Source organism: Aptenodytes patagonicus, chromosome 1, assembly GCF_965638725.1.
Source record: "Aptenodytes patagonicus chromosome 1, bAptPat1.pri.cur, whole genome shotgun sequence".
Lineage (NCBI taxonomy): Eukaryota > Metazoa > Chordata > Aves > Sphenisciformes > Spheniscidae > Aptenodytes > Aptenodytes patagonicus.
The window spans coordinates 40,604,029-40,626,542 of NC_134949.1; the positions used below are offsets into that span (position 1 = coordinate 40,604,029).

At 39.1% G+C, this 22,514-nt stretch overlaps 1 protein-coding gene across 2 annotated transcripts in view; it reads right to left on the reverse strand.

Annotated features, from left to right (window-relative positions):
* PTPRR (protein tyrosine phosphatase receptor type R) overlaps positions 1-22,514 on the reverse strand; it is a 154,827-nt gene that overhangs the window by 77,003 nt on the left and 55,310 nt on the right. For both annotated transcript variants that reach the window (XM_076332911.1, XM_076332902.1), the window contains one exon: positions 1,646-1,759. In XM_076332911.1, the coding sequence (XP_076189026.1) occupies positions 1,646-1,759 (114 nt within the window). The remainder of the gene's footprint in view (positions 1-1,645; positions 1,760-22,514) is intronic.

A 22,514-nucleotide genomic window follows, 5' to 3' on the forward strand; every position in this document is an offset into this window, starting at 1 on the left:
AAGTCAGTGGAGAGAGACTGGCATCTCCAGAGAATTATTTAATCCATCCTAAAATAATCAGGATCTCAATGCCTCTCCTCCTCCAGTTACCCTTCTCTATATTGCTTTTACAGGGAACCTAGATGAGTAGCTTAGACTAGGCTGAAATGAGGTGAGATGAATTTTGATGTGCCCTGCTTGCTTGCCAGCACTCTGCATGAGAGGAATTGTCTCGTGTTAGAAGGATGGGAAGGGGGAATAATGTCTCCTAAGATGTATTTTTCTTCCTTGTGAATTTTGTGTGTGATTTTTAGAGCAAATAGGGTAAAATTTTGTGTTCTTTCTTGTATCATTAAAAGATTAACTCATAGCAGACTGTTACAGATGTTGAGAAGACTAATTAATTAATAGTACTTACTGTATTCCGAGCTATACGCAGGTGCAAAATGACATTACCTCTTCCCTTAGATCACAAATGAGAGGAGAAAGGGAAAGGCTATGGAGCCAGCAGGAAAATAAACAGCATATTTCTTCTGCTTAGTTACATAATTTCCACAGAGCATAGTGAGAAAGCTACTAAGTGACTTAGTATGTTGATATACACATCCCAAACTCTGGAACATTTCTTATTTAATTGTGCTTTTCTCTGAATATGTCTTTCAGCCTTTCATTCCCGTTAATGCAGGGGACAAAGGAGATTTAGCATCACTTGTCAGGAATGAGTGACATCCCTGGCGAACATGAAAAGGGCTACATTGCATTCCTATTGATCTTTTCCGCCGTACTTCTTCTCTGATCCTTTCTCACAGAGACATTATTTGAAGGAGTTTTATAATGCTTTTTGATGTATACAATTCTATCAAGCTATCAAGGCAGGAAATACTTTTATGCTGAACCTGCCAGTTTTCTTCCCTAACATTCAACCTGCATGTAGAATAAAATAACTCTTCTTTTCTCTGCAATGTGAATTGAATGCTAGCAATACACACAGGATGTTATGGGTTTTTTTGTTTCATGGCAAAACTATCATAAAAGGACCACAGTGTTAAGAATGTAGGCTCTTAACCATACACAGAAACGCATACAAAGGCAATTGCTTTTAAAAAGTCATTGTTGCTAGAAGCAAATTTGTCATCTTTGGCAAATATGATACCATAGTCTACAAGATAATTTCTGAGCATAGATTGTTATAGCTGAATAGCGAAACATGAATATTAAGATTGTGAGAAGACATTTAATTTACTAATGGAAAGTCTGAGGATAAATTGTAAAGATGCTTTCGAAAGGCAGAATTATATTTTTTGAGCAATATTCAACCTTTGAGAAACAAAACATGAATAAGTGGCTCTTAATGAATGTGATATAGAACTGCATTTTTGGAATGAAAAATAAGGGATAAGCAATCTGCTTATGAATAGGACACAAAAGAGATTTATCTGACGTAATTTTTCTCGAGACTGTAACTGAGAATGGTTTCCTTTCAAAAGAAAATTTAAATCATTTTGTAATGGAGGTCTAATTTTCTGTAGTGCAGTTAAAAAAAAATTGGAAAAAAGTATTTTTCTGTCCTATTTTATTGCACTTTTCCATAATGACAGGAAAATAAATTTAAGAGAATTCAAAATAACAAGGTACATTTTATTATACACAGCCCTTTGGTACTTACAACGAGTCTGTTGATATGAACTTGCTGAGGTAACAGTCCCAGTGCTGCTGCTACTCCTTGGCGAAATATCCGAAGCAATGTGATATTCAGCTTATTTACATCCATTTGCAGTGTCTGAAAAACAAAACCAGTTCAAATGAACTCCTTGCTCAACACATTCAGTTCTCAAGATGACTGATCTCTGGGACTCTTCGCTAATTGTTTTTTCCCAGAATGATAATCTGTGCAATCTAACTGCATTGTAATAAAGAACAAGTCCAAAGGAAAATTTAAGCATCTTAAATGCTGCTCATTAGCAAAGTACCACCTTTCCTCAACTACATTCAAAATAGGTTCCAGAGGTTTTTGGCTAAATTCCTTGGACAAGTCACAGTGTTCTGTGACTCAATGACTACATTGAAAATGAAAGTCAAGCATTAAACATCAATTCACCTTTAAAGAATGAGATGTTGGATTTAAACAATGAAGATTTGCTTTGAATATTATCTTAGCATTTCTCCCTGCAGGTGAAGAATGAGTCAGACATAGTGAAATTATACAATTTTAATTTTGATTAGCAGTTTCTGAGATCGAAAAAGAAACATTCTGGATACATTCCACATGCTTGAATTTCCTAAAACTTCCTCAGGTGAGTCAGAGAAGGCTATTAATTCTCAGCAGAGACCAGCCATATCACTGAAGCATTTTCTTTCTCTGTGTCAGAATCATAGTGAAATTTAAATGTTTCCTCAAGTTCAAATCCTTCCTGTAAAGTCAGTGGAATTTTACCCAGGAAATAATTTAGGTTCAAATTTTCTGTTTCCAAGAAGGCCCAGATATGGGGTCTTCACATGACGCCTGGTGGCCAATACTTCCATGTGGTACTTTGGGGTCCCTTCCTTCACTTCCATATCCCCTTTGCAGACAATATGTAGTGGAGAAGGGAGGGAAGAGGAGTATGTCAGATGGTCCCAGAGGGCTTCCAATGTTTCTGGCAACTTCTGACTTAGGAGGTTAGTAAGCTCTGACTGAGCCAGTTGACTTGAGCTGAAAAAGATTTTTTATTTTAAATTTTCTACTTGAAGCCATAGATCAGCTTGCTGCTCTGAGGATCCAAGCAAGTATTCTTCCTTCCTAACCAGAGCTTCATAAAGAGAATCAAATACCAATGGGTCAGACATCACATTGGGAATATGGTTATGGTCTAGAAAGAAAGGCAACTTTTTTCTCAAAAAAACCCCAGCATCGGACATTTTGACCATTGTTCTTTATTTATAAGTAAGTATTTGTAAGTTATGATGTAAAACCATAAAATATTTTCTCTCCTTTTCCACTGTCAACTTGATTTTTCCATCAGTACTGAGTGTTTTTCATCTTTTTCCACTTTTTCTCATTTTTTTACACTAATGGGATTGTCAGGTCTTGATGCATCAACAGAGATCTGCTCTTACCACACAGCTGAGCTTTAATTCAGCTGGAAGTATTATAGGATTCTTCAATTTAAATTACCATTTCTACCCTGGCATTTGCAAAATGCAAAGTCTTCTTCTCTTTGCTTCTTCTTGAATTAGACTTGAGTGGCTACAAAACTGCTCCAGCTCTGTCATTGAAACAGAGAAATGTCTTGGGAGGGGAGACAGGGAGATCTAACAGATCCGAGCACCATTTATTCTGTTCCTCAGACTGGCTCGCTCTGGCCACAGCGCACCAGAGCGATACAGCAGATGAGAATTGGTTTGGAGCTGTGAAGCCGTCACTACACTGAAAGTTGTCAGCCTGGTCTGAGGGTAAAGGAGAAAGGGAGCTGTTGCTGAAATAGGAAGGCTGTCGTGAGGGTCCCTAGAGATCCATCAGGATGGTATAAAGAGCGCAAAACTGCTTGTGTAAGTCAGTGACCCTGAGTTATGGGGATAATGCTAACTGTTGTTCCTGAGCAAAATTAGCAGGCATAAAATCAAAATACATTCACTTAAACATACTTGAGCCAGGGATCAGATCACATTAAATGTTAAATAGTGTGTTAAGAGCTCACTGATAAAGACACAGAAATGAAACAGCCAGAAAAATATCCAGCTTCAGATGAAATAGAAGATCTTAAAGAACCTATAAGGAGGTAATAAATTCTTACAGATTTAGTGTGCTGGGATTGTGGTTCATCATATCCAGGGACAATAAAACGTGGTGAAACTCCATTATCTTCAGGAGAGTCACATTTCCTTCTACCAGGTCTGAATTTGGTCCACTGTGTCCTATAACAAATAGTCATAAAAGGCTGCACAGTGCGTGTGTCTCTCTAACAGCTATATCTATATTGTCCTTGGTGGTTCTGGGGGAAGCCTTAAGACGACAGCACATGCTCTGTTGGTCTGGCAACAAGCCTGCTTAGAAAGCTCACCTGGCCTTGCAGCTGGAGATTTCTGGACCCTTTTAGGAAACCTCCTAAGTGGGTGGGAATAAATTTGTCCTTAAGCCTCATCTCAGGGTGCTTCTTGAGCAGCAAGAAAGATTTTTTTTGTGACTATTCATCCAAAAAAACCCCCAAGAAGTATTTGAGGAAGAAAAAGCTTACATTTTTCATAAGAACCTTGCCTTGGTGTCCATTGAAGGAATCTGCTTCTCGATTGCTGGTGTTAGTGTGAAGCTTGGTCCTTGGCAATTATAGTAAAAATTAAGTAAGAGTAACACAGGTCACCTTTTCCTACATCAGGCAGCACAAGAGAGTGAATTTGCCTCTTCCTATCAAGAGGAAAGTTAGCAGTCTAGAATCTGCCACTATGGGAATGGGATTTCTAACTCGGTCAGTGAAAGATAATGTATAGAAATGCTCGATGGGACCCCAGAAGCACCTGCTTTAGCGTGAGCAGCACATCACAAACATGCTCTGTGCTCTCTATTACCCCCTTGTTTATAATGGATTCATAAAAGCGTAAAGCAGGAGTGGACCAGACTGGAGACACATCAAGTTCAGTATCCTGTGGCCAACTCTGGATGCTTCTGGAAAACGATACGAACAGGGCAAGATTATATTCTTTTCCCAAGTTCCTTCTGACAAGATCCAGGCTAATTTATGCCTACTCAGCACTAAAAGGCAATTGGTCTCCTCAATTACATTAATGTTATCATACAATAAACCATACTGACACTATCAAGATCTGGGATGAAGGCAACACTTGGGGGCATTATATTCTCAACTCTGGCATGTGCCCTACCGAAGGTGACTGAAATTTAAGTCTGACCTAAGGGTCTGGTACAAAACTGCCTTTCTGCAAATTCCTAACTATGATAATTTTTGTTGAGAAAAGTTAGTGAGAGAAAGAAAAAACAAAAGAAAAAGAAAGAAGGAAGATAGAGGAGAGAAAGAAAAAATAAAGTCCTAACTATTCCTATCAGTAGAAAATTTCTAAGACATTATTAAAATTTTAATATTTTAATGTTAGTGTGCCATTCTGATGGCATGCCTAGATACTGTGTTGACTATAGTCCATAAAGGTAAGAGATTAGGATAGAAAACTGATAATGGATGAACTACAAATACAACAATACCTATACATTAGACAAACAATATAAACTGTCATTAAGACACTCACTCCTAGAACGGAAACCTGATCAGCTATTACAGGTTATAATTACACAGACGAAATCATTATGTATTCTAATACCACCTGCAATAAAATGTGAAATTAACCCCTGTAAAGTAAATCCACGGAAATAAATAAAACAAAGCGTTAGCATAGACACACAAATTATCTCTTACCATGTTCCTCTAGTTGCTCCTTTTGCTTTGGAAAAGAAAGGGCTGAAGCATCCCAGTTAGACAGCACTAATCATTTACCCTTTGCTCATCTGCAGTGTTTATCGCGGATTGCAACCTACTCCCCAAGGAGTTTACAATTTTGAATCCGCTACCGCTGTTGGCAATAGTGACTTGTTGAGCCTAGAGGCGAACACCCTGGAGGACTCATTTCCCTGAGCAATTACCGACCTGGATATTGCAACTGTAGCGACGGTTTCTAGGTTTATCTGATCCAAGCAAAACAGGTAGTTTGAAGGGAAGGAGTTTTCTGCTTGTAGTGGAAAACTTGGGAAGACAGAGTTCCAGAAAAGGAAACTCAGCACAGAAAAACACCAAAGACCATTCACAACTGAGATCTTACAGGGGCTTTTTGATAAACATTTTCATGTTAAAGAAAAAAAAAAAAAACAACATGAAAGGGATGAATATATAACACAGTTTCTGAAATAATACGTTTAGGATATTACAATAAATTATAATTTGCCAAGTCAAGTTCTGCTTCTCGAGAAAAATTCAGAGATGCCTCCCTTTCTTATCCTTTGCTTATCATCAGTGATATCCTTTCTGCAATGAGCTTCAAATATACCATTCCTTTTCTATACATTGGTCAATCCCCTCTAAACTCCTCCTGACCCTACCACCACAGGTGTTTTCTCAAACCTCCAGCTAACCTGAATATACAGGAAGAAAAATAATCAAGTATGAAGAAGGTTAAAGGTTAAAGTATAAGTCTTCACAATACTTTTATGAACAAAGATTAAAAGTAAATCAGCAAATTATACATACTAGGAATTTTACATACTTAAGGGCCATTGGGTGGTAAGTTCTATTTTGTGCTAAACCCAAAGAAAGGCAACTCTAAAAACGAAAATAAAAATAATCACCCCTATTTACTTAGGCCAAACAAAAGAGAAAGCTCAGAAAAGAGTTGTCTTACCTGCCTGTGCTCCACTTACTTATTTATGTTTTAAGAAAGTCACCAAAAATGCTATAAAATGTGTTTTGCGCTAAAGCCCAACTGTGGCCGGGCTGTGGGTCCCTCCACCTGAGCACCCTGCTCTGCTGCCTGCACAGTGACAGTGTCTACAGTTAATTAGTGTCACCGTGTTTCATCTTGCCACCCTCATCAGACAGCCTCAGCTGTGCAACCAAAAAAGGATGTATTTATCAGGAGCGAAGGTGAAAGTGTTGGAGCTGTATTTGTACAGCTTGGGTACAGGACTACAAAAAATCTGGCAACAAATTGTGAAAATACCTGCCTTTTCTCTTTTCTTCCCCTGAAACACGTTAGATTTGCCTCCCTGTTGCTGTTCAATGACTTGAGATAGCAGCTGCACTGGATGTCAGGTTAGCCCCTTTGGCTGGCTCAGGTGGCCTTATACACATCCACAGAAGGTCTTGGCTTTTATAATATTCTGTGTGTCATGGCTCACAGCAGGTCTAGCATCTCATGTAGTCCATGAATCGCATGGGAGCCAGCGTGTCCTCAGCTTCTGATGCAGGTCAGCATTATGCAACTAGAACAAAGCATTTTGCCAAGGGGAGCCTCTGAAGGCACTTTGCCGTAAACCAAACCGGTGTTCGAGGTGGCATTCCTTCCTCTCCCGTTTACATCTCCATCTACAATGCTATTTTCTTCAAGAGGAGAAACCTGCCCTTCTATGAAGTCTGCATTAAACTTAGAATTATGTCTGTAAACTAAGATAAAATTCTCCTGAGTATAAAATCAATTATTCTTGGTGATTAATTAAAGGAGTTTCATGTTTCTGTGTATTAGCAGTTGCCTGCAGTGACCTACTCAAACTTTCATACATAATATATTTCTGCTAAAACACAATGTGACTAGAAATATAAATCTTGGGACATTTAAATACTTCTAAGCTCAGAGAGTGATTACTGAAAAACTGTGAGGGGGAATCTTGGCTATTCTGTAAAAGTATAGTGAATATCACCTGAAATACTAGAACAATTATAGGCATATGTTTGAATTTACAAGAACCAGTGAAAAGCATTGACAAATGCTCTGGACCTGGAACATGCTTCTGTTTAAGTAAGTCACCCATTTTCTAATGAGGCACTGCGGCTGCAGAATACGCAAATCTGCCAAACAGTTCCAAATTTCACATGTAGCCTGTGAAAATTTAAGTGTGCTTGTCCAAACAGTATTTGGGTGATGAGAAAAAAACCTCTAAATCGGTTCCGTATAAACATTAAGAAAAAGTGATTAGGAATGGGATACTTTGATTGCTTCAGTCCTGATTAGTCCAGGGAAGTTTTGTATATTTGGATGCTGCTTTTCAAGACGTGACACTGTACAACTTCACTTACATTTTTGCTAGAGAAAAAAACCCCACCTCCTTTATGGAAAATCTTTGTTTAAAGTAAGCATAATATTTCCTGGATTTATGCATTTCTCATATAGCATTAAAGAACAATTTTGGCTTTTGATCGATTTTTCATGAAAGCATATACATTTAAATATTTACGCATGTTATGAGCTCTCTGAAAGAACTCAAAGACAGAAGTAACACTAATGGGAAATGTAGGGTTAATCTAATTAGTTAAGACCGCTGTATGGTCTCTCCCCATACTGATTTTCAAGTGAATGTTCATTAAAATATGAGAAAATCAAAATTATAAAAGGAAGCAGTCTTTCACACACTGCAATTAATCCACAGACCTTTTTACCACAGGAAGTTGCTGAGGCCAAAAACTGAACAAGAGGCAGAAAAAGGCCTGGATGCTTAGATGGATGTTGAAAGTCACTAACGCTCCTGAAAACTGTACAGAAGAGGTACAAGTTTCATACAAGTCCTGTTTGCACGTGTAGGTACCAACTGAGGATGTTCCTAGAGACTGCTGCATCACAGAGGACAAAGATGCCGCACCAGGTGTTGAGGTGAGGCCAGGGCACTCCGCTGGCATCCACAGTTCAGACTGGCAAAGCTACTCTGAGGTGGGTGGGTGATATGACTAAACAGGTTTGTCTCAGTTATGTGACAGATTTACACTTTTTGCAGGGAGAAGAACTAATTTCTCAAATGAGATCAGCTGATTTGGGGCTGATTTGACCACTTCTGTAGGAAGCACCAACACAAGAGTGAGAAACGCTCCATCTGTGATGTCTGGCTTTTGTCCAAGATTCCCTCGCTGAGCTTTTACATGCACTTGGGCAGTGAGTCAGTCAGCTATAGAAAGACTCCATGACCTTCATGGATGATTAAAGTGCATGAGAATGCATTCAGCCTATTAAGGATATGGTTTGTTAATGCCTCTCTTCAAAAGGCACACTTTGATTTCTCTCAGTCCTATGTTTTGCATTAAACTCTGGACTTGCAGTCTCCTGGCAAAGATAAAGGGTCAGCTCTTTCAGTGTCATTTGATACCATTGTGTCACAAGGTAATGTGGATTTACTGGTCAGATCTAATGAGAAGACACAGAATAGTCTTCTATCTTTCTTCTGAAAGAAATCTCATAAGGTAGGTTATTTCATTCTCCTGGCTTCTGAGTCGTGTAGGTCATTCATGTACCACAGTGTGATGTATTTACTGGGGTGACAAACTGAGAGTGTGGGTTAGACTGTCCTCTCCATGCTCATTGTGATTATTTCTCCTTTTCCTTTACCTCCTTCCTACGGTATCATTAATGCATTAATCATGCATTATATATCTGGAAGTCAGAAAGTATGTACAGCTTCCAAACAACTAGTGTACTATAGATTGTATGAGACTACCATCCCACAGCCCCACCTCAGTAAGGCAATAACCTTATCCAGAGCCCAGTAAAGTTAGTAGGACATTTTCTCAGAGGGGGTTCCAGAATCCCATATCCTAAATGTCCATGGGATGCATGCTTGTCATTGCTGAAGGGGTGTAAGAGAGGGGAAGGAAAAGTTATCTGTTGTCCATGGGACACAAGTTTGACACAGCCTTGTCATTAAACAATACCAGTCCCAGAAGGTCTCTGTACTGTGGGAGCCCTTTGGAAGGGGGAAGGAGAGGGGCAGGAGGCTGTAGTAGTTCTGTTGGACTTCATGTGGATTTTCTAGAGGTTCTTTGGGACAGAGGGAACTTTCTGCTTCACCACCTGACGGAATGTTAAGGACCTAGTGATAGAAGGAGACAGTTTTCTCCTGCGTGTGGAATTACATTATTCCTTTTTAAAAAATTGATCATGACGATACTACATCTATTTTAAAGAGTCCTAAGCTGGGAGCATTTGCAATTACTGCAAATCAATTACTAGTAGGGATGGGAGGCCAAAATTTTGCTGCGCCTCTAGCCTTAGCAAGTCTGCCTCAGTTAATCTGCCTCAGTTCTTTGTCTATAAAATAGGGAAAATAGTATTTGACTGTTTCACAGGAGCCCTGTGAAACTGAGGATTTTATATACCGTAGTAAGAAGATGGGGAGGGCTATGTAGGATAGAACTTTTCAACTTCTTTCACGAATAATGTTGCCCCCAAAAGTCAATTCCTGTATTTTTTTTAATTTGGTGTTGCATTTCTTCAAGGACTGGCATTTACTTCATCACAAATTGTTTCAGGCTTCTTAAAATAACAGCTGAAGTTAATTTCAAAGCTCTGACAGTTTTCTAGGCTTTTTCCTTCCTTCATCCACCTCTCCCTGCCCTCCTCCCTTAAGGTAGACAGTTGAAAAGGACGAGAAGATGGAAAAGCACAAGAGACAACACAGAGAGGTGGAAACACAAGGAGAGCTGGAAGAGCTGAACATTATTTCAACTTTTTTGTTCTTTGAGAGGCATGTATAATGAGGTCCATAAAACTGTCCTATCTGTCCTTATTCAATATTAGCAAAAAAATTATTCCTTCCATTACAAAAGAAATGCATGGTGCTATTATGTCCGGCACAACTTTTATGCACAGCGTGATTGTACCAGTCACATCCTATTTCATCATCCCAAAGCCAGCTGTAATGCTCAGAGCAAACAGACCCTTTTGAGCCTGTTCAGCACAGCGCTTTATAATACGTTTGTTTTTTCTGTCCAATTATTAAATCTCTAGGTAGAGCCAGCATAAAGCTCGAAATGCCAGAGAACAAGTATTGTTTCTCCTTGCTCCTTTTATAAAATCCTCATTTCAGCTAGTTTTATGTTTCAAACAGTTTTTAGTTACTAAAGTTTAAATTCCTATTACGACTTTGTAAAATGGTCCTCAATACATCAAAATGCCTTCCAGAAAAATGACAGACATAAAAAACCACCCCAAAATCATCCTTTTCTTTTTATCTTCAGAATTTTAAATTTAGTTTGTAGCAGACATATATATATGTATGTAACCTTACAGACTAATGAAGAACAAAACTAGAAACCTAAGACAATACAGCAACTTCCACATCTTTCAAGAACTGATGTGGCCAAAAGACTCCCACTGACTTACTCTCCTTAGTAACCTCTCTCTTTGCTTTGAAAATCAAAGTAAGATTTCAGTACTGCTGATGTCCTAGCTTTCACAGGCATTTATTTTCAGAGACAATTTTTATTGGTAGTTTCAGATGAGCAAAATCTGCCTGAACATGCACAATGGGAATGCTGTAGAAAGAGGCAAACGCTTTCCCTTTTTTCACATAATCATAGTTCTCTGCAGTTCCTGGGCATATGAAGAAGAAAATTTGAAATACATCTGGAAAAAAAAAAAAAAGAAGTCTTAAAATACATTTGGCTCAACCGGAATCGAGATATTTACACGGAAGACTGTTGTGCGATTCCTAATTGCAGCCTGTGCCCCAGGACAGTCTGGACTATTTGTCCACCACAGCCAAGACTTTCAAAGTAAGAAGCGATTCTTACACCTCAGCTCTTGAGAGATCAGGATCCTGTTTTCAGGAAACAAATGTCCAACAACAAGGGCTCTTTAGTGTGACACAATTCACCAGTATGTTTTGGGTCTTTATCTGCTTTCAGCCTTTTGGCCTACTGGAGTTCATTTATAGCTATTATCATCACCATAATCAGACATTATTGGAATAAAACTTGTATCACTGACTTCCCCCTACCTAATTTAGCACTCCGAATCCATATAAACCAAGTGCAGACAATACAAGGCACCTTTGTAATTTATGCCTTACATTCCTCTAACTATTATGAACTTGAAACAAAGCTGAGCAAAATCAAGCAAAAACCCTTGGGGAGCTGCATTTTTTCTTAGACAAAACTTGCATTACTTTGGGTTTTATCCTGTCATGGATTCATGTGACTAGATATGTGCCTTTGTCTCAAAGTTTTATCAAAGCCATTAATGACTGTGTGTGAATCCTATAAGCTCAGAAACTGGAAAGCAGGTGAAAAGACAATCTCATGATTTTGGCAACTGTCTCTGGATCTTTGACCTCCTGAAGCTGCTAATACCGACTGTATTTCGGAGGCTGTGAGCTACAAATTCCCCTTCTCCTGAGCAGCTGGGCAGATGAAGGATTTTCCTCTTCTGTCTAGTACTGAACAGAGAAGGCACAGCTTAAGGGCAAACACTAACACCAAATCTCACCAAAGATTTAAGGAGTGTTTTACCTCAATGATTCCTGTTAATGCTAATAACAATATTGTATTTTTGACCAGCGGCTCAAGATTTGGGTTTCTGTCTTTGGAAATGTGACACATATACTGTGTCCCAAATGTCCTAATATAGGACAAGTTTTCTGATTCAACCATTAGAGAATAAGTTTTAGAAAATGGCTTTCAGTCTAATTTGGGGGACTTTTCTTTAGAGATGACTCCACTTGTGAGGTCAAAGATGAAGAAGCTGTGCTGCCTTGTAATATGGGATACTACTGCTCTAAAATGACTGGGAGGCAAAGCCCAATTCACGGATCTTCAATTTCTCTCTTTTACATTCAGGATCAGAAGAGCATTCTGTGTTCATATTTTTTTAAACAGGCAACACAGCTGTCAAAGCCAACCTCAGATGTTTAGAATGAGAAAAAAAGCATTTTTTTTCCCTTTTATACTCAGAATTGATCACCCTTAAAAGAGAATATTAAAAACTGTTTGCATGCTGTTCTCTCATTGTCACACATACACAAAAGCAAAATAATTCATAATCCTTTCAGTGAGAAATAGCAATTGCAAATTTGGTGGGTGAGGTTTCCTTTTTCCTTTTTTTTCCTTTCTTATTTTTTAACAATGTTCTTTAAACATACAAGAAGTAATCTTCCAGATTTCCCCAAGTGACCACAAATAGTGCCATTTGTGTTTGGGAGGTACTGCTCCTCTGTACGAATGCAGCGAGTGCACCTTTATGCGTGCTTCCTGCCTCTTTCCTGCGCGCTGGAAACCCGGGAAATTCCCCGTGGTTCTGTGGCTGCTGCTCTGTGTGAGCAGGAAGAGACGCCTGGGAAGAAATACTCAACTTCTCAGAAACCGAGTGTATTGCTCCGATCCAGAGGAATATCTGAGTTAAACCTGTCATATCAAAACACAAGTCCTGCAAATGATGTCAAGAGGGCTCGCAGACTTCATAAAAAACCCCAGGACATCTACCTTATTCCCCAGAAAAGAGACACAGCGACAGCATCTATGTCTGTTAATAAAAGGCTGTATGCCTTCTATCTCAGTTGGTATACAGCTAAAACTTAGGGCCTAAATTTATCAGTGGAGGTGTGTCTACTTAACAAGTTCAGAAGTCAAGTGTAAAAGCAAAACAAAACAAAAAGCTACAAAGCCTCAGGAAAAGCGGAGGAACATGATTTAAATTTGTATATTTATATGTTACACTTTTTTTGACAGTATCATGCAGAGAAAGACAGGAATTTCATTGGAGACTGTAGCTATTGTCTATTTTTTATACACAATGTCTAATGGTAGCAACTGATTTTTAGCTTATTTTGAGAAAATATCTCAATGATCTATCATGTACAAGGTCTTGTTCCATTTCGCCGTGATAAGACACAAATCCATTTTGCAAAGGGTCCTAACCAGCAAACGCTTCTGGGAAGAAAATCCACTGCCATTATCCCACTGAAATTCATATGACTACTTGGGAGACGCAGGCTGCCCCCGGGGCAACTCTGTACCCAGCTAAACACAGACGTGCCAGGCCTGCGCAACTACCGGTCAGCCCGCAGGAGCAAACTCAATGGATCCCATCAGTGCTGGACTAAACATGCACTATACTCTCTAAGACGCAGGTGTGAATTTACTGGAGAGGTTGGAAGAGCTTTATTTCCCGCACTACCCTCGCTTTCCACTTCCTTGCTGCATTTTCCCTTCTCTTTACACAGTGCTGGCAAATCACATATTTTGGACTGCTCTCATGTACTCACTCCTCCAAAGACAGAGAAGCCACAGTGTTGTGCAGCAGTCTGAATGTATATATGATATCCAATCACCCCCTCTCTTGTCAGCCCTGCACAGCAGAGCCCCTACCATACAACTGAACATGAGGGTGTAGTCCCACTACATGACCCAACAGGATGGCATGACACAGCACCAGAGGTGCACAGCAAAAGGCTCAGCCCCATTTCTACCGTAACATTGCTATCGTGGCTTTGCATACAGCAGCAGCAAGTTCAGCTTCACCAGAGCAAGCCGGATTAGTTGTGGAAGAGCAATACAATTGCTCTATATATGTGCTCACAGGATTTCTGGACATCCAGAAACCATCATTACCACTTGACCAAGGCAGCAGGGTAGCGTGTTACCTCAGTGAAAATGTGGTAGGTTACTGCTAACGTGGTAGTTGATTGCCAAGGTCATTAGGGTTGGCAGGGCTCATCCTCAGTCTGTCAACTAATCCCTCCCCTGCCTTTTTTCTGAGTTAGAACTAAAGCCAACAAACTTGCCTTATCAGCTTCATCATTAGATTTTATCTATGGTAGTGGAGGAATGCTCGTTTCACTAGCTGAAGCAAAGCTGAACAAAAATAATGGACGATAAAATGGAACAACCCCACGCTGGGATGAACAAAGAAACGTAAGATTAACTAAACGGCTTTTACAGCGTCTCATTTCTGTGATCTTTTTTCCCATTAAACATACCATTCCCAGAAAACCTTCCAGAAATTGCATAATTAAATGACTGCAGGGAAGAGAGGAAAATAGCATTTAAAAAAATAATCAAAATTACCATTTTCTAAAGAAATCTGAGTGTTTCAAGCAAAGGAAACAGCAACAGGAATGTAAACATTCTTAAATATTCTCTGTCGTTGTAACAAAAAGGTTTTCAAAATGTGATTTTTTTTCAGTTGTCATTTTTCCACAAATTGGTACTGCAAGAAACGAGAGAAATAAAATCAGTGAAGCTGAATGTCGTAACTGAGACCCCTTTGCCCTCAATTCTTTATCTACCTCTTGTCACAGGACACGAGGATACATGAGGTAGAATTCTTTGTTCAACTCCATAAACATATGCTTCATATTTGCCACGTTAGACAAAACCAACTTAGTAAAATTCATCTGCGTCTATGCACAAGCCATTTTATCCTCTCATCAACGCAGCCTGCCGTATGAAACAGACCTATGTCTGTCTCTCAATGACTTTCTGGTACCTCTTACTTTTCCAAGAGCTGATCAGCCTCTGCTGCCTGGGTCACATTCATGTGTACAACTTTAAGCATCTCATTTTCATCTGCCTTAATCAGGGATGTTTATAAGCCAGCTAAAGGAAAGCAAACCCCATTCATTCACTGCCAGCTATACCTGCAGGTACATAACCAGCCCTAGACCTCCTGGGGTGCGTTCCCCTGGGAGAACACCGCAGGTGGGCAGTGGCTCTTCCTGTGTCCTACTAGAAAAGGAGTGAACAAAAAGGATGCTTCCATTGTCATTATAGATCTGTGCAAACAGGTAAATGAAGCTATGTTACGCAAGTGAGGCGAAGAGCAGGATCTGCATCCAACAAGAGCTCACTAGCCCCCTGGAAGACTGAAGCAGCTCCTGCCAAATTACTGGGTATGCATTTCCTGAGAGGTATTTTAGACAGCTGCAACATTGATCTAACCAACAGTATGAGTTTGTAATAGACGGTATTGTTATTATTTGTATTAACATCTTTCGGTCATCCATATGGTAATTTTATTTCTTCCCTTACTATTGCATACATCGTATTTCCTGGGTCAGGTCATTTTTGTCAGGCAGGTATAACATGGTCCAGGATGCTGTCTCCTCTGCTAAATGCAGAATTGCTTGTATTCTTCCTAAACAATTTCAAATACACAGTGAGGGTTTATGTCATGCTGGGTGACAGGGAGAGGAAGGATGTAAGGAGAAAGAACACTCCAGTTATAAATAATAATTTGCATCTTACGTTTGTAGTTCTGTTCATGTGGGCATACCAAAGGATCTAATAATGGGGATTAAGAATATTCATTAGGTCTGAAGAAACAAAAGTGCTTATCTTACAAACATGAAGAAGGTACATAATGTCAACGCTGTAAGTAAAAATGAAGATTTGGACACCCAACACAGAATTCTGGCCAACATCCCTCACCATCTCATTTCCAGGTTATTCTTTATACTTTATGTCAGAAAATGTTAGTGTTCTAACCCTAACAAAGGTCCAAAATTTTAAGATTTACGTAGATTTTAAAGTGCAGAAACAGAGGACTTCCCATATATCATTTACAAAGATCACTGAATCTGAGTTATTTTTACATACTTCATCCTGAGTTATTTTTATGTACTTCATCATGTATGTTTTTTTCTGTTTGAAGCCTGTATTATATACCATTAAATATTCTTCTGTTTCATTAAGAACAATTTTTGCAGTTAATTGATATCATAATATATTACATAACTAATATGCAAAATACAAGACAAGCATTTAAATTATTTGCATAACCTGAATAAGATGGAAACTTTGTCATGTCAGCTGAATGGTGTCTTTTTTTACCTAATATAATTTGAAAACATATTTATGACTCATCAGTCTTTTAAAGTTAGACTGTGATTAGAGATTCTAAGCTGTAATCTTGCAACTAACTGTGAAGTTCTTAAATTTCATTGTAATTCTGTATTCTGTCTCTTCTCTGTCTTCTGTACTTACAGTTCATATATAGATTAGACAGATCATAGAGCAGCTCACAAATGAGAAAATGCATTTGCAAAAATATTTTGCAAAATGCAATGAATAAATAATAATTTCTTTCCATTTTGTAGGTGTCTAAATAGCCTTAATCTTCTACTTGAACAACCATCCTGCAACTTATGTAAGTCAAAAATCCAAATCTTCATTCAGTGACTCAAACCTTTTTAATTTTAATATTTTTGAGATGATTTAGTAAAAGAAAGTAGAATATACACCTACATAAGAAAGCTGACAATTTTTGTCATTTAAAGATGCTTTTCACAAGACTTTTGTGGAAGAAAGAAGCTGCTAGTTGACAGTCTCTATATCCTTATGGAAGAGGACTATTTAGATATATGAGACTTTTTAAGGCCATATTCTTAAGATATTTATGCATACCTGTGTATTCAAACTTCAAGTACAATAGAACACATGGAGAGCTTTAATTATTAGACCATGTGGTTCTTTACATTCGACTGAAGAAGTATTACATCTGGATGTAAAGAGAAGCAGCAGTGTCATTCTTGGTTCAGAGCTGAAATAATGGGAAGGTAGATGATGAGAGCTGGTACTAAGAAGCAATAACAAAGTGGCTTAGAAACTTGGAAAAGCAGAAAGAGAACCGGGAATTCAGATTTAATATTATCAATCCAGTTTGTTTCCCCAGTGGGAATTCTACAGTCATTTTTTCTTCCAACATTTAAATTTCATTAAATAAACTTGATTAAGGGGATAATTCCACACCATTAGTAATATTTGCACTTCCACAATGCCATTAATTTTGTCTTTCTGGATATGAGTTCCCTCTCTATAAAAAGGTTGTAAATCAGGGTTTCCTAAAGAGCCGCATAATGAATATGACCTCAGGCTGGGGCTGCCTATCTATCCGCAGTGCAAAACCAGTTGCAGGCTGCTCTGAATTCTGAAAACAGTGACCGTGGCAGTGCTACCCCAGCCTAAGGCTCATATCTCACATACCCCACAGAACTGGAAAAGGTAGTCTGCCCTTGACAGCTCCAACTTGCACATGGTTCTGCTGAGTATGGCCACAATTAAAAAGCCCCTTTAGGAGAGACAGAGAAATACTTTGTAAGCTACAAATATGCTCTGGCCCTCTAGGAACGCCTGCTGCACTGCTTTCAAATCCAGAGAGTGCTGACATCTAGACATTCCCCATTTATGAAAACCCAAAGTGCTTCCTCATGAAGAAAACTGCAAAGCTTGTGAAAAGACTAGAAATAGAATAATGGAAATTATGTTTCTGTGAAGAAGGCTAATTTTTATCCCTTTAGATAACCATGTAAATACTGTAACAGGAAAAAAAAAGTCTACATGAACTGCTGGCAATGGCTAAAGGAAGAAAACCTATCAATGGCTATCTAGGGCCAGTAGACTTAAGTCTACTTGAGCTTTTTTGTTTAAATATCAACAGGGACACATATTGAGATGGCAAGATTTTCATAATGGTAGAGAAAAGAAAGCAGGAACCAGCTCTAGCGATTTTTTGAGGGATAAGAAATCAAGGGGTGATAGTAATGTGATGTATATTGTATATATTCCATTCCAAAAGTAATCACATTGGATGCTGAAAGAGCAAGTAGAAAGGTAAACCTGTAAATATGCTGGAACAGATGACCTCTTTCAGCAAGTTGCTCCTAGCTCTGTGCTAGTCAACATCCTTATTAGAGGTCTGTCGAGCCATACAAAGTCATACAGAAGCTTGAAGATAACACAGAAGATTGAAGGTAACTCAGAATCGGGGAACACAGGATAAACAATAAGGTACGTCAGACACACTGGGTGATTCAGGTGAAGTTCACCTGAACACCATGTACTTAATATGGCTAAACTCAAGACAATACAAATCTTGGAAAAGCGTATGTAGTTCACTTGCAAAGAAATATATTTTTAAAAGGAGTGACTCTGAAAGTGAGTCAAGGTTCATATCTGATAACCAAGTGAACAGATACTCCCAGGACAACATGCAGGCTAAGGTTATGTGAATACAATCCCTACTCAACCTCTGAGCTGACTGGAAGCTGTATAGCCATGTCAGAGAGGTGGTAAAATTCAGTTGTTATATCTTGTATCTTGGTAATCAACAGAAAGAACTATATGCAGGCTGTCATTTTCTACCACTTTTCAATTCATTAATGTCTCGCTCGTGCTGGTGATCAGGAACATGACCATGACCATGACCATGACCGCACACATTCACATGCACACAGCTTCTATGGGACATGATGATTTTGTAACTCTCCAGCTGCTTCCAGTTCTGTAAACACTTATTGCCTTTGTTTCTGCTAATGAGCTGAGACTTACCAGGTGACACAAAACACCTGAGGGGCAACAGACTGCAATTAACTCTTGGTTCCTGTTTCTATTATTTAATTAGCAACATCAATTTTGAACACTACACACACTGATCACAGAAAATACAGGCAATTACTGACAGTCATCAAACCCTATTTTCTAAATTACATGCCAACGATAAATGATTTTAAAGTACAAAAATAATGTAAGCAAAACATTTTTTTATGCTGTGTCTCTGCTGGATAAGCTTAACAGTTCCGCACATTAAATGATAATTCCTACTTCTGTCTAGGGTCAGCGGACAGATATAACAATCTAATAAAAACCATGGAGATCTCAGAATGTGTTTTCCTACAGAACAATGTAAAGATGCAGAGTGTGCATAGAGAAATGAACTAGAAGTGAGTTAGGCCTCGGGAGCACCATTTACTGGTTTTGATACTCTATGTAGATGTACACTGAAGAGGGTAAGGTGTTCAATGGCTACTCAGGGCTTTAATGTCCCTGTTTTACTTTGGATCTTGTTTCACCTGCCTGCAACTAATGCGTGCTTCACAGTCCCTGGTCAAGAGCTTTTAGGCATAGTCCATAAATGCATAACCGTGAGTACTGAAGTGAGTATCTATGCCAGAAAAAGCTCTCTTTTCAATCCTATGGTCATGTAACATAGAAAGCCTAGGAGCTAGGCCTATGCCTACAGGACTATACTTCCTTCTGTGTCATCAAAATGAGGAAAACTGAGTTTTTCAGGTTAGCTCCTGCCCTTACACCTTACAGAGGCTAGACACTGTAAATCAGCAAGTGCTCCAGGTTTCTGTTGATCCTGAAGTAAGCTGGAGCTGGGGGAGAAGGCAGATGCCTTTGGCAGTGGCAGAGGTTTGATTCAGGCAATAGCTCTAGGCTTCTGCTGAACTGGAAAGACTATGGCTGTGAATGAAAGGGATCGTTATTCCTGCTGAACTCCAAATACATGGAGAGCTGTGATCTGGGACCCACTGCTGTTAACACAAGCACCAAAGTCAACAGTACTTCACTTTCGTGAAGACAACGGCTCCAAAGCAGTTGCTGGAACTTGATGTGAGCTCCTGAAAAGGGATTGCTTAGTCTGGAGAAGAGAATGTACAGGAGGGAGCTTGGCAATGTGTATAAATATATGATGGGAGGGAGTAAAAAAGACAGTGCCAGGCTCTTCTCGGTGGTGCCCAGTGACAGGACAGGAAGCAATAGGCACAAACTGAAACACAGGAGGTTTCATTTACATATAAGGAAACGCTTTTTTACTGTGAAAGTGGTCAAACACTGGCACAGGTTGCCCAGAGAGGCTGTGGAGTCTCCATCGTAGGAGATATTCAAAACCCAAATGAAGAAGGTCCTGAGCAATCCGCAGGTCTGAGGGACTTTGCTTTGGGCAAGGGGTTGGACTACACAATCACCAGAAGCCCCTTCCAGTCTCAACCATTCTATGATAAGAAATCAAACATGACATTAAAAATTAGCCAGAATCAGTGGTTTTATTCTATGCATTGTACCTGTACTGCAGACTTACAGCAACTTCTCTCCTAGAACAAAAATTTGGAAGTAATTCTATAAGGGGAAATGACACAGACTTTTTCCAAAGGGAAAAAGTAAAATCAGTAAAGTAAGAAAGTTAAAAAAATGTTTCTTTCTTTCAGTAAGAAACTCTCTGGCTTGCTGTTTAAGTGTTTGATCCAGACCACTTTCCCAAAGCTACAGGGTTGATGACAATAAAACAATGAGAAGCTTACTTTTGTATCTAATATTAAACAGCTGTGTTTATGAATAAACACAGGGCACAGATCTGCCAAGAACAAGAGTGGCATTTTGCAATCATTTTCCAGAGCAGCTGTTATGATCGTTCAAGGAATAGGAGTGCTCCTATTAACTTCCACAAAACCATTCACATATTCAGCATTATGCTTCAGCATTTTGCTGCCTTGCTGCTTATTAGCCTTTGCATTTTATAGAACACTTATAATAGGATCACAGACAGTGCATGGTATACGACAGCCCCCATCACTATTCACAAATCTGTTATGCATGTAACACTTTAAGGAGGAAGGCACCTCCTTCATATCACTTCACAGCGTGAAATTTTCTGGAATATTGATTCTATTTCATGCTTAGTTGTGCATAAATTGGCATAAAATCTTAAAATAGCTCTCATGAAATAAAATTAAAACATTATTTATACTGTGCCAGTGCTTACATTTTACAACAGAAGCACACATCCCTACTGGTTCTGACCAAGTGTCCAGCTCTCCCAATACTGTGTCTAGTGCACAGCCATAAGTAGACATGAAGGGAAGAGTAAGAACAGGGCAAGCATATGAAATCTCTCCCCTGCCACTAATCCTGTGTCAAACCACTATCGGCTTGGGGGATTTTCTGAGCCTACTGTAGTTTGCCATAATAATAACCTTCAACAGTTCTCTCTTCAAAGTTCCTTCTGTGAACCTGACTGTCTGGAGAACCACCTTCTTCATCTGATCTGAACCTAGCTCCTTCTGAGATGGTGGACGATGCTGCCATGCGATGAGGAGGCAACATCACAGTTCAGCCATTCCCATGATGTGAGCTGGGACACAGAGTTCACAGCTGCTCTGGGCTGTGCTAGCACTACAAAATTCTGATCCGCCTGCCAGAAAACCTCAGAACATGCTCTGCCATTATATGCTCCACATGCTCTGTTGTGCTTCAATAAGTTTTCTTCATCTGATTTCAAAAAAACACTTTTACAATTAACTAGTATTGCAATATTTCATATTTTTTTTTCTATGTGCTTTCTTTTAGGATTATTTCTCAACAATCAAAAATTCATTTTGTCAATGAATTAATTATTGTCATAAACAGTTGCAAAATTCTGACATTTATTTCAAAAGAGAAATTTTGTCACGTGTAAGAGGTTCTAAATAGCTTGAGGAAAGCCATTTAGAACTCTCTCTTTAGAAAGTGGTGATAAATAAATAAATTATGTAAGTGGGAGCTTGCAGTTACTGAACTCAATAGCAGTGCCCCCAAAAGCTTCTGTAGTAAAGGTTTCAGCCCTAGATTTTGCTTCGTTCATTAGGAGCATAGCAGGAGAGCATATGGAAGCTGCAGGAAGGCTATCTCCTTAAGTATTGATATTAAAACCCCCTCTTTTTTCCCCTTAGAACTTGCTAGAGATCAAAGCACTCTGCAGAAGCTGTCAGATTGGGATAAGCTTCTGAGCCTAAATATGATTTGAAGTTTACTTAATTTCCTGTCTTCTCACCTGCCCAGTGTTTCTGATGCAGGGCCATAAAGGTGCCATGCAAGTACACGGTTTCAGACAGATTTTCTGCTCAATCATTTCGGACCACAATCCTTTCCCTCTATAGTTTATGGAATATGAGACCGAACCTAGACCCAGGTTGCCAAAGACAATTGTTTAAGCTGGTGCTTGTTCTATTCAATCATTACACTAGGATTAACTCTACTTCATTTCAGCAGAATTACTATCATTGCAAGGCAGGACGCTAACAGATTTTTTTTTTTTTTTTGCTTTCTGGAAAGGACACATTTAGGCATGCAGATCTTTTAGACAAAGGATGAAGAGTAGCACAGGATATGGTTTGAAGACAAGAACTCTCTACATAATGGCATATGATAAAAGCTATCCCCTTTTTTTGGTAGCTACAGCTTACTCTTCCTCGCCCCCTCACCAGCTGTTATTCTTCTGTATGTGAAATGCATCCACATCACTTCAGTTATAAAAAAAAAAAACCC